At 57.9% G+C, this 16,970-nt stretch overlaps 2 protein-coding genes across 10 annotated transcripts; both read right to left on the reverse strand.

Annotated features, from left to right (window-relative positions):
* On the reverse strand, positions 1-5,077 carry Efna4 (ephrin A4). Of its 4 annotated transcripts, XM_071618392.1 has the most exons (6): positions 4,697-4,802; positions 4,253-4,332; positions 3,747-3,912; positions 1,197-1,492; positions 807-875; positions 1-228 (listed from the first exon to the last, which is right to left on the reverse strand). In XM_071618392.1, the coding sequence occupies exons 3-6, from the start codon at positions 3,857-3,859 to the stop codon at positions 92-94; spliced, it is 615 nt and encodes a 204-aa protein (XP_071474493.1). In that variant the 5' UTR covers positions 3,860-3,912; positions 4,253-4,332; positions 4,697-4,802; the 3' UTR covers positions 1-91. The 4 variants fall into 4 exon arrangements, with proteins under 4 accessions (XP_071474493.1, XP_027776700.2, XP_027776699.2 ...); XM_027920899.2 differs by having other exon boundaries at positions 4,253-5,077; XM_027920898.2 differs by having other exon boundaries at positions 4,213-5,077.
* An 83-nt stretch (positions 5,078-5,160) lies between these two features.
* Positions 5,161-16,830, reverse strand: Adam15 (ADAM metallopeptidase domain 15). 6 transcript variants are annotated; one of them, XM_071618379.1, is made up of 23 exons: positions 16,637-16,830; positions 15,382-15,488; positions 14,692-14,768; positions 13,742-13,820; positions 13,511-13,587; positions 13,234-13,426; positions 12,188-12,253; positions 12,040-12,108; positions 11,795-11,964; positions 11,358-11,442; positions 10,731-10,879; positions 10,473-10,647; positions 10,121-10,213; positions 9,507-9,811; positions 9,224-9,419; positions 8,895-8,972; positions 7,880-7,952; positions 7,575-7,713; positions 7,134-7,203; positions 6,440-6,511; positions 5,956-6,027; positions 5,567-5,691; positions 5,161-5,480 (listed from the first exon to the last, which is right to left on the reverse strand). In XM_071618379.1, exons 1-23 carry the CDS (start codon positions 16,713-16,715, stop codon positions 5,438-5,440), a joined length of 2,592 nt encoding a protein of 863 aa, XP_071474480.1. In that variant the 5' UTR covers positions 16,716-16,830; the 3' UTR covers positions 5,161-5,437. The 6 variants fall into 6 exon arrangements, with proteins under 6 accessions (XP_071474480.1, XP_027776698.2, XP_071474482.1 ...); XM_027920897.2 differs by having other exon boundaries at positions 6,440-6,514; XM_071618381.1 differs by lacking the exon at positions 6,440-6,511.
* Positions 16,831-16,970: the final 140 nt, after the last annotated feature.

Here is a 16,970-nt window from a genome sequence, read left to right on the forward strand (position 1 = left end):
GCTCCATTGTGTCTGTCTGGCTTGGCATCCCCAGTGCAGGTGGCAGGGACCCGCCCCCGAGGGCCTTGGGAGGGCTCTGGCTCCACGGGGCTCACAGAACTCGAAGGAGACGGAGGATGGGGAGCAGCAACAGCAGCAAGAGACAGAGGGGGCTGGGAGCATGTCCCCCTCGCCACCCTGATGTGCCACTCTCTCCAGGGCTCCCAACGGGATGGGCTGACTCCGACTCTGTAAGGAAGGGGGTGGCACTGATGGGTCGGCCCACTTGTTCAGCCGCCTCTCTTCTGACCTTCCCATTACCTGTTCACTAGAGTCTTCCAAACCAGTCGCTGCACCCCAATGAGCCACTCACCACCTCATCCTTCCTAATCCCAACATCCAAGTCCAAGTGTCCCCCAAATAAGACAACCAGTAGTCTCTCCACCTTCCAAGTCTCCTCCACTAAAGACAACTGGTCCAGCTACGGCCTTGCCCAGGAGACCCCATTCCCGCAGCCCAGCTTAGAGAGGGGTACAGCAGGGCTGGGCTGTGGCTCAGTGGTAGAGCACTGTCCCACATGCATGAGGCCCTCGATCCTCAGCACCACATAAATAAATAAAATAAAGGTATTGTGTGCCCATCTACGTACGACTAAAAAAAAAGTCTTAAAAAAAGGGGTGCAGCAGAAGCTCCCACAGGGCTAAACATGGGGGGAAAAGTCACAATTTGAAGCTGGACCTGGATCCCTGAGAGCCTGATGCTCCTAGATTCTCCCCCCTCCTTCCCTCCTCGCCCGAAGGTTGCTCCCCACCCCCGCGCCCACTTACTGCCCTCCTTGCAGCACACAGACACCTGGAGCCTCAAGCACTGGCCAGGACTTTCGGGAGTTGGCACGGCTGGGGGGAAATTGGAGGAAAGGAGTTAGCACGGGGAATCGCCCTTCCCATGCCCTAGGCTGCTGTCGACCCTCCTGCCTCCCTCTCTCCTGTCCCAGGAAACCTTTCACTGACGTTGGTGCCAAACTCAGGTGGCAGCCCCACCCATGCCATTTTGCGTTTCCCTAGCACCCCCTTCTTTCCTGGCTCCTCTAAATCTCTCCTCTTTGCTACAGATGCACTCTATCCCCCTACTCAGTCCTGGGCAGCAGCAAAGGCAGGGAGCCCTAGGCCTTTCCCCAGCTTTCCCAATGGGTGCGCGGCGTGCCCCTGGTCACTCACAGATGTAGTAGTAAGTCTCTCCAGGCAGGAACTCGAAGCCCAAGGAGAAGGGTGTGAAGCGCTGAATCTTCTCTGAGAACCGAACAGGGCCAAAGGGAGCAAAGGGCAGTGAGCACTTCCAGCGCTGGAAGGCGTTCGTCCCCTCTGCGCGGCAGGCCTTATAGCCAGGCCAGTCCACCATGTACAAAGCAAAGGTCTCGGGGCCCTCCGGGGGCCCTGGGCTTTCATAGTGTGGGCAGAAGATGTCTAGGTAATCGTTGAGACCCAGCTCCACCACAGCGTCTCCTCGAAGCAGCCTGTGGGCACAGGGTGGCATGGGCTGAGGGTGATGGCTCAGCACAACTTGGGGTGTGAAGGTCAGGGTGTACTTCCTCAAAGGTCCCTTCCAGCCTCTCTCCCACCCACTGGAGATGGAGGAGCATGGGAGGCCTGAGTGCCCCAGAGTGGTAAATCTTGCCAAAGAGTGCAAGGGACAGCTGGGCTCATCCATCCACAGTTCAGAGAGGTTAAGAGATCTCAGAGCCCACAGCACATGGCTTCTTTATGTGGGGGGAGCCAGCCACTAGCCCCACCTTTCAGGGTGGAGCTGCCACCCCCCTCTCTAGCCCTGATGCCCTTCCTGCAGCCTGGCACCATGTCTTGCTTGGTAAGTGTTAGGTGGACGGAGTCTATGAAGATGCTGAGGTGGGCGTGGGGTGCTGGGGCAGCAGGTACGGGCACACAGCGCAGGTACAGACAGGGCTGAAGGCGGGCAACATGAGGACCCTTAGTCCCTTTAGACCCCAGCCCAATGGTAAAAGGAATGTCATGATAAGAAGAGCGAGGAGAAGGTATGAGGTGCCTCAATTTTCTTTTTTTGACTGGGACAAGGAAGTACCAGGCATGTAGAGAAGCCCCCTCCACAAACCACCCCATTTTCAGCCTTCTCCAGACCCCCTTCCTCACCTCTTGGGAGCTGCCTGAGGGAGCTAATAGAGGTGGGAAGGCTGGACAGGCCACCCTCCAACAGAACCAAATACTGAATCAACCACGCCCCGACCCCTACACACAGTGAAACTTGATTTATGAAAGGCCTCCAAGAGTCGCTCAATGGGTGGTCCAAAGACCACCTGTGTTAAGAGGTCCAATTAGAAAGGAAGATTCCTGCCAGGAACAGTGACCCAGGCTTGTAATCCCATTGACTCGGGAGGCTGAGGCAGGAGGATCACAAGTGGGGCCAGTTTAGCAAGACCCTGTCTCAAAAACAAAAATTTACAAAAGGGCTGGGAGTGTGACTCAGTGGTAGAGTACCCCTGGATTCACTCTCCAGGACAGTGATAGGGGACATTCCTGAGCTCAACCTACTAGAACGTAAGTTGAGCAAGGACAAGGTCTTTGCATGCTTTGTTCTGTCCCATCCCCAGTGCCTGGCAAAGTGCCTTGCACAAGGACGGCTCAGTGAATATTTGAGGATTGCACAAATGAGCCCTGAAAGCTCAGGGGTGGGGGCTAGAACATAAAATTTTAACAGGTCCTCAAGTGGTTCCCAGGTACTGTTCTGGAACAGAGATAGAGGAATTCATTCTGAGGACAATAGCCTTTATCACTTGTTACTAGGATTGTAGTGACTTTAACCCTGCCCTCTCTTGGACCTGAGCTCTCCCAGAGCACAGGGTCTTCGTTTTTTTCATTGAGCTAATCCCCAGCAACCTAGCACAGGTCCAGCACACAGTATGTGCTTATTAAATGTTAGTGAATAAATAAACAGTCACAGATTGTCTGAAGTAGAAAATCAGAAAGGAAGACAGATGGGGAAGGCAGAGAGGCAGGGAGAATTGGGGAGGATGGAAACAGCAAAAAATACCAAGGTTCAAAGAAAGACAGCTCAGGAGAGAGAAAGAAATAATCGTTTGTATCTGTACAGCTTGAACCATTTTTCACATGCATGACCTCAGTTAGCCAGCCTGACTTCCCAGGGTACTAGGTATTATTAGCCCATTTTGCAGGTGACATAACTGAGGTTAGGGAGGTCAAACAACCTGCCCAAAGGTGATTAAGCTAGTAGGGCAGGGTCGAGACAGGACAGAAACAGGACAGATAAATGATCCAGATGGAAGGAGAGATACTGAATGAGATCAGGAGCCAGAGAAAGCCAGAGGGGAGGCCCAGAGAGCCTGAGAGTAACCCATGCTCTTGCATAAGAGTAAAGCCCCCCTCCCTCATTCTCGGTCCACCGCAGCTCAGGCAGGCCAGAGGCTGGGGATCACGAGAGAAGCGAGGGGGGCGGGGCCCGGAATACAGGCCGAGGACCCCCAGCTCCACGCTCCCAGGCTCCACTGACCTCGGCCAGGGTTGGGGTCCTGCGCCCTCCCCCCAACACGTGCGGGAGGGGGGAGACCCAGGGCGCGCCTTGCCCCTCCCCCCACCCCTCCCCCGCCGGCTCAAACAAAGGAGCCCCGGCGCGCCGCCGGGCTTAGGCGGCGGCGCCGCGCAAAGAGCGAGTGGCGGGCGCGCGCCTGGCCCGGGAGCGCGCGGGCCCGACTCGGCTTTCGCCTGGTTCGGCCCGGCTACCTGGGGTTACTGGAGTTCCAGTAGATGGGGTGGCGGAGGCTGGAGGCCCCCCGCAGAGGGGAGCCGAGGAGCGCGGCCCAGAGGACAGTCCGCAGCAGGGGCAGCAGCCGCATCGCCCCAGGGTCCGGTCTGGTCGGGTCCGGCGGGTCCCGGCCCGCTTCGCAGTCTGAGCGAGAAAGGTACAAAGTGGAGAGGGGGGGTTGTGGAAAGGGGGGGTGGTGCGGAGACTCCCGGGCCACGCCCCCGGGTAACTTTCCACCAATGAAAACCTGTCTCCGCCTCTGCGCTCGGAGCCAACTTTGGTTAACCCTTTGTGCACCGTGTCGCGCGCCAGGTTAGCCAAAGGTTCTACTGAGGCCGCGCCGCACTGCCACCGGGCGAGAAGGAGGTGGCACTTAAAAACTCCACTAAGAATGTTTAAGGGGAAGTCTTGTCTTTCTTGTCTCGTTAGTATGAGGTAGAAAACCTTATTAGAAACTTGGGAGACTGGGCGCGGTGGCCGGCACCTGTAGTCCTAGCTCCTGCAGAGGAGGCTCGCTGGAGCCCTGGGATTTGAGGCAGCCTGGGCAGTTTAGCAAGACCCGGTCTAAAGAGAGAAGGAAGGAAGGAAGGAAGGAAGTAAGTTTGGGAGATTTTAAACGAGCGAGCATACATCCTTCACCCAGTTGGGGAAAGTGAGGCACGAGCAGGGATCCACCAAGCCTGTCCAGCCACCTTCATGTTCAGCCACCCCCTTTTCTCAGCACATCTAGGGCCACTGACACGAGAAGGGACAAAGAGCCTTCTCTGGGACACACCTGTCCCCACAGAACCTTAGGGGGTGTGCTAGATGCCCACTTTGGGGTTGGCGCCTGTCCCTTTCCGTCCCACACCCTCGTTCTGGGCAGGGGGCCCACGCGGCCCCATCCCGAGGACGAAGTGATGAAGTGGTTGCGGCCTGTACAAAGCACCTTTGTTCCCGAGCCCTCAGGTGGGGGCGGGGGAGGGGCGGGAGGCAGGTGCGCGGCCTTGGGATCGTGGGAGCCGCCGCCCGCTCCGCCCCGGCTCCGGGCGCTGAGAATACCAGTTAGAGTCACTTTTCCCAGCCACTGGTGGAGGGTGGGGACGTGGTCCCACAGCTTGGCTGGGTTGTAGATCGACAGCGTCTCCGGGGACCGGGCAGCATAGGATGCGAGGACTGGGAGATTAGGGGTGGCAACGGGCAAACAACTCCCTGTGGTACAGGATCACGCTGAGAGTCACCCCAGACTGGGCAGAAACAAGTCGGGAGCATCCGCGGGACACAGGCTGGTAGACCAAGGCTGGGACTCCCGCCCGGCCCAGCAAGCCCTGGTCTGAGGAGGCAGCGTCTCCTGGCGGCCAGACCTGGAAACGCAGGAGGGGCGACCGGCTTCCGAGAAGGCACCCTGAGACACGCGATCAAGATCTCTCTTTATTGCAGCAGAACAGAGACAGGCTGGGTGCACCTCCCTCAGCCCCATCCAGCCCCAGTCCCCCACTAGCCCCCGGCTGCAGCTATACCGGCGAGTCATCAGAGTGCTGCTTCACAGCGCCTGACGGTCTTGCTTCCCTAAGGCTGGGCATTACAGTGTCCACGCTCCGGCTTCTTCAGTCATTGTGGGGGACTCCAACAGGGTTCCGCTTCTTTAAGTCCTAAATCCGAATTGGAGGCAGCGCGACCTCAGGAGAAGTCAGAGGTAGAGCGAGGATGCTGCTGGAGGCGGTGGTGCTGGCCTGGAATTGGGGAGAAAAAAAGGTCACCCCCTTTCCCAGATCATTCTCCTTGTCCACCCATCGTCAGCAACCCTCTCCTCACCTACCTGGAGGGGACCACTGAAGGCATGATTCCAGCCCCTGGGCCAGGCAAGTCACCCGAAGGGCGCCTGCCTTGGGGGTCAGCAGGCAGTGGCTTCCTTGGGGGTGGGGGCTTGGTAGGCCCCTGAGACTGAGAGAGGGAAGGCATGAGCTGGCTTGGTGCGCGTCGTGTTGCCCACCCCCATCGCACTGGTGCTGGGGAACACCAGCTTGGGGGCAGCACCAGAAATCACCCTTGTCTCCAAACAAACCTGTCACCATTAAAGGAGCCACGGGGACATGTGCCCTCAGGCACAGAGGGGGGCATCTCGCCACGGCCACCACCGCCACGGCAACCAGCACCACAGCCCTAGGTGGGGGAAGAGGCTGTGCCCTTCTCTCCCCCCACTGTTACCTTCGGGCGCCTCACCACCGGGTCAGCGGGCAGAGGGCGGGTGGGGGGATTGGGTCGGTCAGCCAGCTCAGCCTGGACAGAGAGAGGGGCAGTGGCTAAGTACAGCCAGGGGCAGTGGGCATGCACAAGTTCCCCAGAGGAGTTCAGAAAAACATGCACAGGCAGCCGGGGGCAGGGGAGAACGGGGCATGCAGAGGGCTTGGGTGCATGCCAGCAGATACATGCTTCAGCCTGAGGAAGGTGTGAGTCAGCCATGGAATCCCTGACTGACTGCAGTCCTGCCACTCACCACCAGATGGTGGTAGAAACCAAGGCAGGAGGCTCACCCTTTGCGGCTTCTGGGGCTCAGCCTTGGAAGGCCGAGTGGTGACACCTTGGTCACCTAATGGAGAGCACCACTGGCAGGGAGCAGGGATGAGCACTGCAGTTGGGCACCAAGCCTCCCACCTGTTCTGGGCCAGAGCGGGGCCCGGCCCAGATTTACCTGGAGTCTCTTGGGCACAGGGTCAGGCGGCAGCGGCCTGGAGGGGGGGGCCGGAAAGCCGAGAGCACTAACCTGCTGAGAGGCCAGAGGAGTGACAGGCACAGAGTGGGGAGGAGGGGCAGAAAGACAGATGAGGGCAGAGAGGGTTAGTGTCCAGGCGGGGGCAGCCAGGGCCCCAGGGGCATGGGAGCTGGCATGCAGTTATTCAGCTGCATGCAGAGGGGTGACGAGTGGTGAAGTGGGCATGCAGGTCACCTCCACACACATATTCCTGTCGTCAGAGCCAGAGGGCTCAGACCAGAGGCACTCACCAGCCCTTCTACACAGGTGACTGGGGCTTGTCAGCTCCTGGCACACTGAAGGCCCTTCTGGGCACCATCCCCCTTGTGCCCTACAGCGGTCACTGTGAGGGGCTTCAACAGATTCACCTTTCAAAGCCACCAGCTTGGCCAGCTGAGAGAGCTCAGCGGAGCCCCCTGTAGGTGACAGCGCTCCCCACTCCAGGCTTACACTGCTCTCGGCTGGCAGCCAGGTGAGGGCAGATGGGAAGGCCGGCCTGACTCTTGACTCTGGGCAACGCTAGCCTTTCCCTGGGTCTAGACCCTTGGAAGCTCTGTCTCCCGACATCAGCCACTTTGCCCAAGCTGGACGCCAGGCAAGGCCGGCCCCTCTTCCTGGGGCATCCAGGACTCACCTTAGTGCCCGGCAACACCTGGGCCCTCTGGGGGGGTCCTGGCCGTTCAGGGGGACTGGATTGGGCTGCCCTGAGCATGAGGAAAGGCAGAGGGGAGAGGACCCCATCTCAGACCCTGTTGGCCACCCATCAGCCACCCCGGGGAGGTTGACCCTTTGTAGCCCTTTTGGAGAGCAGCTTTGTGTGGGGGAGAAGTTGGTCAGCCTGAGGGAGGGACCCCTTACCCTGCCCTGGAGCCCTGGGAGAAATGGTCCCAGCACCCCAGCTGTCCCACAGGGGGTACAGCTGTGAGGTGAAGAGTTATAGGGTGCATGTAGGGAAGGTGGTGATCAGCAAGTTCAGGGACTGGGGCTCAGAAGCAGGGGCAGGTGCCCAGGTAGGGCAGGCTTCAGAAATCTCCCCAGCTGAAGGACGTGGCTAGCAGGGAAGCGAGGCTTGTACCTGTATTGGCAGCTGGATCCCTTGAGCTGGCAAAGTCGCTGGTGCAGGCGGGCACGGTGCCAGTAACTGGCACCAAGTAGCACTAGGACCAGCAACAGCAGGAGGCTGAGGAGCAGCCCCGTGGTCAGGGAGCTGGTTGCTGTGGGGGGAGGTGGGGTTTAGATGTAGGAGGGCCGAGGGCTCTATCCAGGAGGGAGCAGAGCCAGGGAGTGGAGAGAAGAGGTCAGAGAAGGCAAAGGGGCCAGGCAGAGGGCACTGGAAGGGACGAGCCACTCTGCCCTCCCACTTGCCCCCTCCCAAGCTACCTCGGAGCTGTGTGGTGCAGTCCGGGGGTGCCCAGCCCTCCTCGCAGTGGCAGTGCCTGTTGCTGTCACAGACCTAGAAGTACAGGGTGAGCGATGACGGGCTCTGCGCTCTGGGACCATTTCCCTGCCTTCAGCTTTTCAAGATCTCAGACTCCCAACTGGAAGGTGTGCTGGGGATGATGGGAAGAGAGAGCCGCGCCCAGGAGAGGGAATCTTTATCCATGGCAGAGGAAATTGGGTCAAATGAACACTGTGGGGCATGTTCAGTATGCTAGGCACTGTGCTGGAGGCTTTCATATGTATCAGGCCGGGTAACAGTGCCCAGGAATTGTGCGTGATTACTATGCCTACTGATTTATTTATTTGGTACCGGGGAAAGAACTCAGGGGCACTCAACTACTGAGCCACATCCCCAGCCCTTTTTTGTATTTGATTTAGAGACAGGGTCTCACTGAGTTGCTTAGCACCTCGCCGTTGCTGAGGTTGGCTTTGAACTTGCGATCCTCCTGTCTCAGTCTCCCAAGCCTCTGCGATTGTAGGCATGTGCCACCACGCCTGGCTTATTATGCCTATTTGATGAATGGGAAATTGAGTTCAGAGAGGTCAATAACCTGCCCCAGTCACAAAGCTAGGAAGTGGCAGAGCAAAGACTGGAACCCAAGTAAATCATTCCTGTCCCCCGTTTTTTTGAGAGAGAGAGAGAAAGAGAGAGAGAGAGAGAGAGAGAGAGAGAGTGTGTGTGTGTGTGTGTGTGTGTGTGTGTGTGTGTGTGTTGGTCCTGGGGATCAAACCCAGGGCTACTCTACCATTAGCTACATGCCAGTCCTTTTATTTTTTATTTTGAGACAGGGTTTCACTAAGTTGCTGAGGCTATCCTCAAACTTGTGATTCTCCTGACTCAGCCTCCCAAGTTGCTGGCCACAGCTGTGTGCCACTGTGCCCAGCGAAGATGTCTGTTTCCAGAGCCCTCATTCTCCCCCCGTGGAGGCTCCCTTCTCCCCTTTAGCCAGCTTACTCCATGTCCATGGCATCTGCTTCGACACTCTTGTGCTCCCAGGAGATCCACAGGTTGGCATCGGTGGTCTAGACACACCTGCCCCAGAGGTGGAGAAGAGCAAAGATCACATTTCTCACAAAGTCTGACGAGGCCTGGGCCCAGCCAGGCTGAGGCCAACACCTTCTTTTACAAATGGAGAAACTGAGGCTCGGTAGGAAGACAAGACTTGCTCAACCCACAGTAAGAATGTGATTTCTGTGCAGTCGGTGCCTTTTCCACTGGTGGACAGTGAAGCCCAGACACTGCTTGTCCCTTCCGACCTGATCTTGCCCACCCAGGCTGCTCACCAGGCCAGGGCCACAGGCTGTGCCCGGCAGAGTCAGGAGGGGTTGGGCCACGTCGTTGCCCAGGTCCAGGTGTACCCAGCTGCAGTTCAGTTGTGTCCCGTTGGCCTCCAGCGTCTCCCAGCGCAGCTCTTGGGCTAAGCCCAGGAGAGGCTGCGTCCTGCCCCCCTGGCACTGAAGCTGCCCACAAACGGCGTCTCTGAGGGTGGGAGAAAGGCAAGCCGGGTCAGGGAGTGGGGCGAAGGCGCCCACAAACCCAGAGGAGGGGCCGGGTTTCCCCACTTACCGAGGGGTGCAGGGTATGTAGCTGCCATTGGCGCTTCGGCCACAGCTCCCATAAACGTTGCCCCGAGTATTGGCTGTTTGGAGGCAAAGTGGCGCGGCGGGCTGGGCCCCAGGTCCCCAGAGTGACTGGCACTGCTGGGCATAGGAGGCACAGCGCCCGTGGACACACACAGCCTCCCCACCAGCACAGGGCTCGCCGTCCCCCAGGCTGATGTCAGGGGGGCACTGAGAGCTGTCTCCTGGGCAGAACTCGGGCAAGTCACAGTCTCCTCTGCTAGGACGGCACTGCCAGCCGGCGGGGCGCAGCTGTGGAGGGCGGGTGAGCATCAGTGCAACTGGACAAATCCAGCCAGGCCTGGGGATCAGAAGGACCCTTTTACCTGCCCCCTGCAGGTGAGCTCTGGGTAGCCAGTCTATACCTGGCAGTTCTTTTATTTTTTAGTACTGGAGATTTAACCCAGAGTGCTTTACCACCGAGCCACATCCCCAGCCCTTTTTATGTCTTATTTGGAGTCGGGGCCTAAGTTGCAGAGGCTGACTTTGAACTCGTGATCCTCCTGCCTGAGCCTCCCGAGTGGCTGGGACTGTAGGCATGTGCCACTGTGTCCAGGTTACCTGGCAGTTCTGACAACAGAGTCCGTCAGATGCACACTGTGCCCCTGACCTCAGCTGGCAGGTGAAGTAATCACAACAGGGATCTGTGCAGTCCTGGGTGAGGGTACAGAGGGGACCAAGCATCACAGCAGGCTGAGCCTGAGAGCCTACCCCCAACATCTCCCAGACAGCACACCCAGCAGCCTGCCCAAACCACAAGCAGGAGAGCTACAAGCCCGTGACCCATGGCCTGTCCCTGCAGACAGGGAAGCCCCTTCAGAACCACAGAGGAACTCAGAAGGCGGGGAGAGGGCTAAGGAGCCAGGGCGAGGGCGCAGAAGTGAGTGGGCAAGGCTTTGGGTGAGGGGCTCACATCCGGGAAGCCGCAGTCACACTGCTCGCCAGGGTCCACAAACATATTTCCGCAGAAGGGGGCCATAGGGGGCAGGCTGGGCAGCCGTTCAAAGAGGCAGCTGCCCATCCCCTGCAGGAGGGCTTTCTCCAGGGCCTGCCGGCTGCAGTTGCTGAAGTTCAGGCCTGGCAGGAAGCTGGGGCGGGCAAGGAAGGTTGGGGCGGAGGACCCTCCCGGCCTCCCCCTCCCCCTCCCCCTCCGCATCCTGTGGCCACTCACTCGGTGGAGGCCTCCATGATGCAGCTCTTTGCTGGGGCTGGACCTGGACAGGGGCAGCTGCTCCCAGGTGAATCGTGGTCCAGGCCCAGGCTGTGGCCCAACTCATGGGCTATCGAGGAGGCAACTCCCAGGATGCTTATGGAGTGGTCCTGCCAGTGGGAAGGGAGCACCCCAGGTCCAGCCCTAGCCTGGCTCCCACACAGTGCCCAGCCCACCCTGACTGCTCCTGTCCTCGCTGCATGGGCCTCTTGGGCACTCAGTGGGCATGGTCCCCCTCCTTAATTCTTCTGAAGTTCAGGCATGGGAGACCGGAAACTGGGGTTCAGCTCTGCCCCCCTGGAGGTCACCTCTGTTCTTTGGGGCTCAGCAACCCCTTGGCCTTCTCCCTAGAAATGGGAAGACCTCATAGGTGTGGGATGCACCTTGAAGTACTGGCCACAGGTGAGGGGCTGCTTTCCTGACAAGCAGAGGCCACTTCAGGTACCTTCATCCTCCATGACTTTGAGGTTGGCCAACTTTGTAGGGGGGTCTCAGTGAATAATGGTTCATTATTATTTCAGTGAAAAATGGTTCCATATTTGGGAAAAACTAAATTGGGAAAGGAGAAGAGACTTGCAAATAACTCACCATGTTCACACCTCCTGAGAAGTCGGGAGAACAGATGGAGTTCTGAATGGCCATGCCCACCATGGGCCCAGAGAAAGAAATATCACTGTGGAACCAAGAGGTCAAGGGTCAGAGGCGATGCCAGGCACGGTGGCGCACGCCTGCCATCCCAACGGCTCAGGAGGCTGAGACAGGAGGGTCGCGAGTTCAAAGCCTGCCTCAGCAACAGCAAGGCATTAAGCAACTCAGTGAGACCCTGTCTCTAAATAAATACAAAATAGGGCCGGGGATGTGGCTCCGTGGTCGAGTGCCCCTGAATTCAATCCCCAGTACCCATCCACCCCTCCCAAAAAAATAGGTCAGAGACAGAAACCATGGGGGTCAGAGCTGCAGGACCTGAGGTATCAAGTTGAAAGGGTGTGACTTTGGCCAGGTACAGACTGAGCATGAGGGCTTACGTCACTAGTTGGGCACTGTCATGGGGCAGTCGAGGCAGCAAGTCTGTCCGGCGCCAGTGGAGGAAGTTTTCTAGAGTGACAGCTGGGTTTGGGCTCATCTCTATCAGGTCGTGCTGGGTCCAGGCCTCCAGGCCCACCAGTACCACCCGAACATTCAGGGGCTGGAAGAACTGGAGAAGAACTGAGGCTCACAGGAGGTTTGCCACCGTCGGGGGCTGGGGGCTCCTGGCCAGCCCTGGACTCACCATGTCCAGCAGGAGGGCCACATCCAGTGTGCGGTTCAGCAGGCGCTGGAAGTCGGGATACCTCCTGACCTGTGGCCACGAGAAATTACCATGAGAGGCGGCAGGGTGGCCGGAGGGCAGGGGAGACCGCAGAGGCCGGCAGGCTCACCTCTGAATGGTCGGCCACGATCACCAGCTCGACAATCTTGGTCTCTGTTACCACGTCCCGCTTGTGCTGTGGACAGAAAGGAGGGTGCCTCGGGTCAATCTACCGGTAGCCCCAGGGCCAACTAAGCTATGTCCACTCCCACCCTGTGGTTCCACTGAAGAGGGCAAAGAACCCCGGAGAGCCACAGAGGACAGAGACTTGCCCAAGGTGGACCAAGAAGTCGATTAGGAAGATGGGAGTACAGCCCTGCTTTTGTAGCTCTAAACTCAGTGCTTTTTTTTTTTTTAAAAAAAAATTATTAAAAAACAAATAAATATTAGCCAGATGCAGTAGCATATACCTGTAATCCCAGCTACTCAGGAGACTGAGGCAGGAGGTTTGCAAGTTCAAGGTCAGCCTCAGCAACTTAGCAAGGCCCTAAGCAAATTAGGGAGACCCTGTATCTAAATAAAAGCCAAAAAGGATTGGGGATGTGGCTCAGTGGTAAAGTGTCCCTGGGCTCAATCCCCAGTACCACATAAATACATACATGCTGGCACTATAAATGCTATAAATACTGACTGTGTGGTAATACCATTTGCCAAGCATGGTGCTAAGCTAAACATATATATGGAGATGGATGATAGACAGATTCATTTCATCTTCACAACAACCTTATAAAGCAAACATGTCAGGACCTGTTTTATGTTTTATTGCTGTCTGGTTGGTAACTGTGTATTTTCTATACCCAAGTGAGAGCTCTCTGTAAATGGAATCGTAAGACGAGTGGGGAGTTTGAGTTGAACACCTGCTTCTGGATCCTGGTGAGACCATTTCTTAGTGGGGGCCTTGGGCCATCACCTAACCCCTCTGAACCAGTTTCCTCCTTTACAGTAGAGCTCGTGCTACCTCCTAAAGTTGCTGGGAAGAGTAAGTGAAGCACTGTTCACAAAGTGCCTGGCATGTGCAAAGGGCTCCATCAGTAGAGCTGCCTGGAACAGAACTCTAGGGGCTGGGGTCAGCACTGAAGATACCCGAAGCCCAAGCCCTCTGCCATTCCTCCTTACCCGATGAATGTGGCGTTGTCCCACGGGGTGCCCTGGTGGAGCCTGCGTGGGCACAGGGGCATTCCGGCTCAAGGCACAGACGTGGCCTGGCAAGCGAAGGTCTTGGATCCGGGAGATAATGGGAGGACCCTGAATGTCCCCAGGCCCCAGCTCCAAGACATAACTTCTCTCTGGGGACAGGACCACCAAGCCCCTAAGAAATGAAACAGAAGTGAGAGAAACTTTCAGCTCCAGGCCTGGTGTCCTTCTTTCCTGTCAGGGACTCCAGCCACGGTACCTGAGCCCGGAGCAGGCGCACATGGAGACCCAGGAGCTGGTATGGCCTTGTACTCTGCCCTGATAGCAGCAGTTCTCCTGCAGCAGAGACACATCAGTGCCACTCTCAGGGAGGATAGCACGGAACACAGAGGTCTTGACTTATTAACCAAGATGTCCAGGCTGCCACCCCCCAGTGCTCCCCCCCTCCCTCATCCAGGCCAGAAACAGGGCACAGGAGGACCTGACTCACCAGAGTATGTCCCTCACTGACTACCTGAGTGCCATCTGGCTGATACCATGCCAGGGTTGGGCGACCTGGGACTAAATCCCTGTGGAGTGAAGAAAAATCATGGCAGTGTCCAAGGTGACTCACAGGATGGTACAGTGACAAGCGGAGGCCTAAGGCAGTAGAGTGGGGACTGGAGGGCCAGGCAGTGTCCCCAACTCCCACCTTCCCTGAGGGAGCAGAGTATAGGGGTTGGCCCCCTGATTCTGTCAGGGTATCTGGGTTCCACTCTAGTTTGTTTGTTTGTTTTGGTACCAGGGATCAAACCCAGGACACTTAACTCCTGAGCCACATCCCCAGCCCTTTTTAATATTTTTAATTAGAGACAGGGTCTTACTGAGTTGCTTAGGGTCTCGATAAGTTGCTGAGGCTGGTTTTGAACTTGCAATCCTCCTGCCACTGCCTCCCGAACTTCTGGGATTATAGGCATGTACCACTGTTGTCAGTCCCAATCTAGTTTTTGACACACACTAGCTGCATGACCTTAGGCAAGTTGTTGTTATTATTATTATTGTTGTTGTTGTTGTTATTATTATTATTATTATTATTATTATTTACCAGGGATTGAACTCAGGGACACTTAACCACTGAGCCATATCTCCAGCCCTTTTTTATATTTTATTTAGAGATAGGGTTACACTGAGTTGCTTAGCGCCTTGCTAAGTTGCTGAGGCTCACTTTGAACTCGTGATCCTCCTGCTTCAGCTTCCTGAGCCGCTGGGATTACAGGCTTGTGCCACCATGCCCGGCTTAGGGAAGTTATTTAATCTCTCTGTGCTTTGACTTCCTCATATGTAAAATGAGGACAATACAGGGTGGTTTTGAGGACCCATGAGTGCAGACACTTAGTGTCTGGCACATGGTAAATGCTGCACAAGTAGTTCCGTGTGATTGTTATCATCCTGCCGGTTTACCTGTTCTGCAGCAGCTCCAGGATGTAACTGTCACCGTCCAGCTCCACTTTGATCCTCATGGCCTTAGACAGACCCGTCTGTGGGTACCAGAAAACATGTCATCTTCTTAGCCCTTCCCATGACGCCTACCATCTCTAGCCAGAAAACCTCAAGCCCTCAGGAGAGCACCAATGATTAGGTCACTGGTGGGGGGATCCCAAGGGAGGGACCAGGAAGCCCTGCCTGGCCTGGGGCATTGTTCTGGGGGGTTGTGTGGGGAGGTCAAGGAAGGTATCTAAGACGCCCCTTCTCGGCTTCCTGCCCAGAGAGGAAGTATCACAGAGGACCCAGCACAGGCCTCAGCCCTTCCTCTGACTCAGCTTTAGAATGGGGGGGGGGGGGTGAAGCCCTTACCCTTTCCAAATCCCCCCACTGAGAAAACTGACAACATGAGACAAAATAAGCAAGTTTGGCTTCAGAAATTCCCTCAGGAGATGGTTGCATTGGGTGGAGCTGAGGCAGACAGATGTGCATAGAGGGAAAAAGGAGATAAGTGAAGCCAGGTGTTGGGGTGTGGTGGGGGAGGGAGTGGGACCTGCAGTGGACCTGCTACAATGAGGTCACTTACTGGCTCCTCAGCCAAGCTTTGGTCCTGAGACACCTGATGATGCTGGGGTCGGATGGGGTATATGTTTGTTAGAGGATGCTCACCTGAAACACCTCTGCTAGGCCAATAGGGACCTTGTCCTGAAGGATCTGGGGCTGCGAGGGCCCACTCGGGGCCCTCTCTGGTCTGGCCTGCTGTTCCTCCATGAAACCTGCAGGGTTTCCCAGGAGAGGGCTGAGGGGGTCCTTACCCAGACCCACCAGCCCCCAGCACATCAAGGCCCTCTGCATCCAAAGGGCTCTTGCACTGCACACCAGAACTTAAAGGAAAATAGTGGGGGGGAGGGCGCCTCCTCTCCAGATGAGCGCTTGCCACCCACCAACCCATATACCAGTCCCAGAGAAAGAAGTTCAGCCTGTCCAGCCTGTGGCCCCTCCTTGTCCCCCTCTGGCCAATCCCAGGTTCTCCCAGGGACCCTCCCCTGTTCCCACTCCTTCCCCTACCCCCGCCACACACCACCGCCGTCCAGAACGCCCTCTTTGGACTAGGCGAAGCCTTGTGGCAGGATGCCCACTCGCCCTCCCCTTCCTTCACATTGGCAATGTTGGGAACGCCCATTTCTGGGTGAGCAGTGCAAACACCCTCGCCTCCCTGAACACCCCTCATGTCCAGTCTGACACACCCGCTCCCCACAGCCTCCGCTTCCTCCCGCAGCATCCCCCCTCCCAATGGCCCTCTGTCCTCCGGACACTCCACCCCCGCCTGCCCTCTCGGCCCCCGGCCCAAGACAGCAGTGGGAAGTGAAAGTTCCAAGGAGGAGTTGGTGTCCAGCCTCTTTCCTGGCCAGTGCTCCCCTCTCCTGGCTCCTCCCGGCCCCTCCCGCTCAGACAGGCTTCTGGTGGCAACAGCACCAGGGTGACGGGTGCCTGAAGCCCAGGCCTGGGATGAGGGGCTGGTAAGGATCCTCTTTACTAAACCCCACGCACCGTGCCCATCCGTCAGCCTGGCACTGGGTGGAACTGTCAGCTAGGCCCCAGAAGAGCGAAGACGTCAGTCCTGGGGAGGAGCGACCCTTTTCCATGATCCCGAGGGGGCACTGGGAGGGCCCCTCGGTGCCTGTATCTGAGTCTGAAAGTGTTCATCGGGACATCGCCAAGGACGACGGGGCGGGGGACCCCAGCATCACTCCTCCTCTCTGCCCTCCATCGCCAAGTCACGGGGCCCTAGGCCGGGGACAGCCAACCAGGCAGGCCGCCCTCGGGCTGGTCTCTGCGGCTGACCCTAGCACTCGGAAGCCTCCAGATTTCCCTGAACCTCTTCCCCGTCCGCCCCTCGACCTATTCCTGGTGGAGGACTCACCTATATTTGGGAGCGGCCAGGAAGGCAGAGGGCTGCCTGCGCCCAGGAGCCCCAGGGCCCAGAGCAGCGCCAGCCGCATGGCAGCGGCGCCCCGGGCCGGGCGAGGGCAGCAGGTGCGGGACCGCGCGCGGAGGGACCGCGGCGGCCGGGTCTGCTCGCTGCGCCCACACGAGCCGCACGGCCACCAGGCCCCGCCTCGCCCCCTCCCTCCCGGCCGCGAGCCAGGCTCCGCCCGAGGCCCCGCCCTCCTCGAGGCCCCGCCCCCGTCTCGCGGGGTCCCACAGAAGCCGGGCCCCGCCCCCGGCGACGGCTCCGCCCCCGCCGCTCCGCGGAG

Source organism: Marmota flaviventris, chromosome 10, assembly GCF_047511675.1.
Source record: "Marmota flaviventris isolate mMarFla1 chromosome 10, mMarFla1.hap1, whole genome shotgun sequence".
Lineage (NCBI taxonomy): Eukaryota > Metazoa > Chordata > Mammalia > Rodentia > Sciuridae > Marmota > Marmota flaviventris.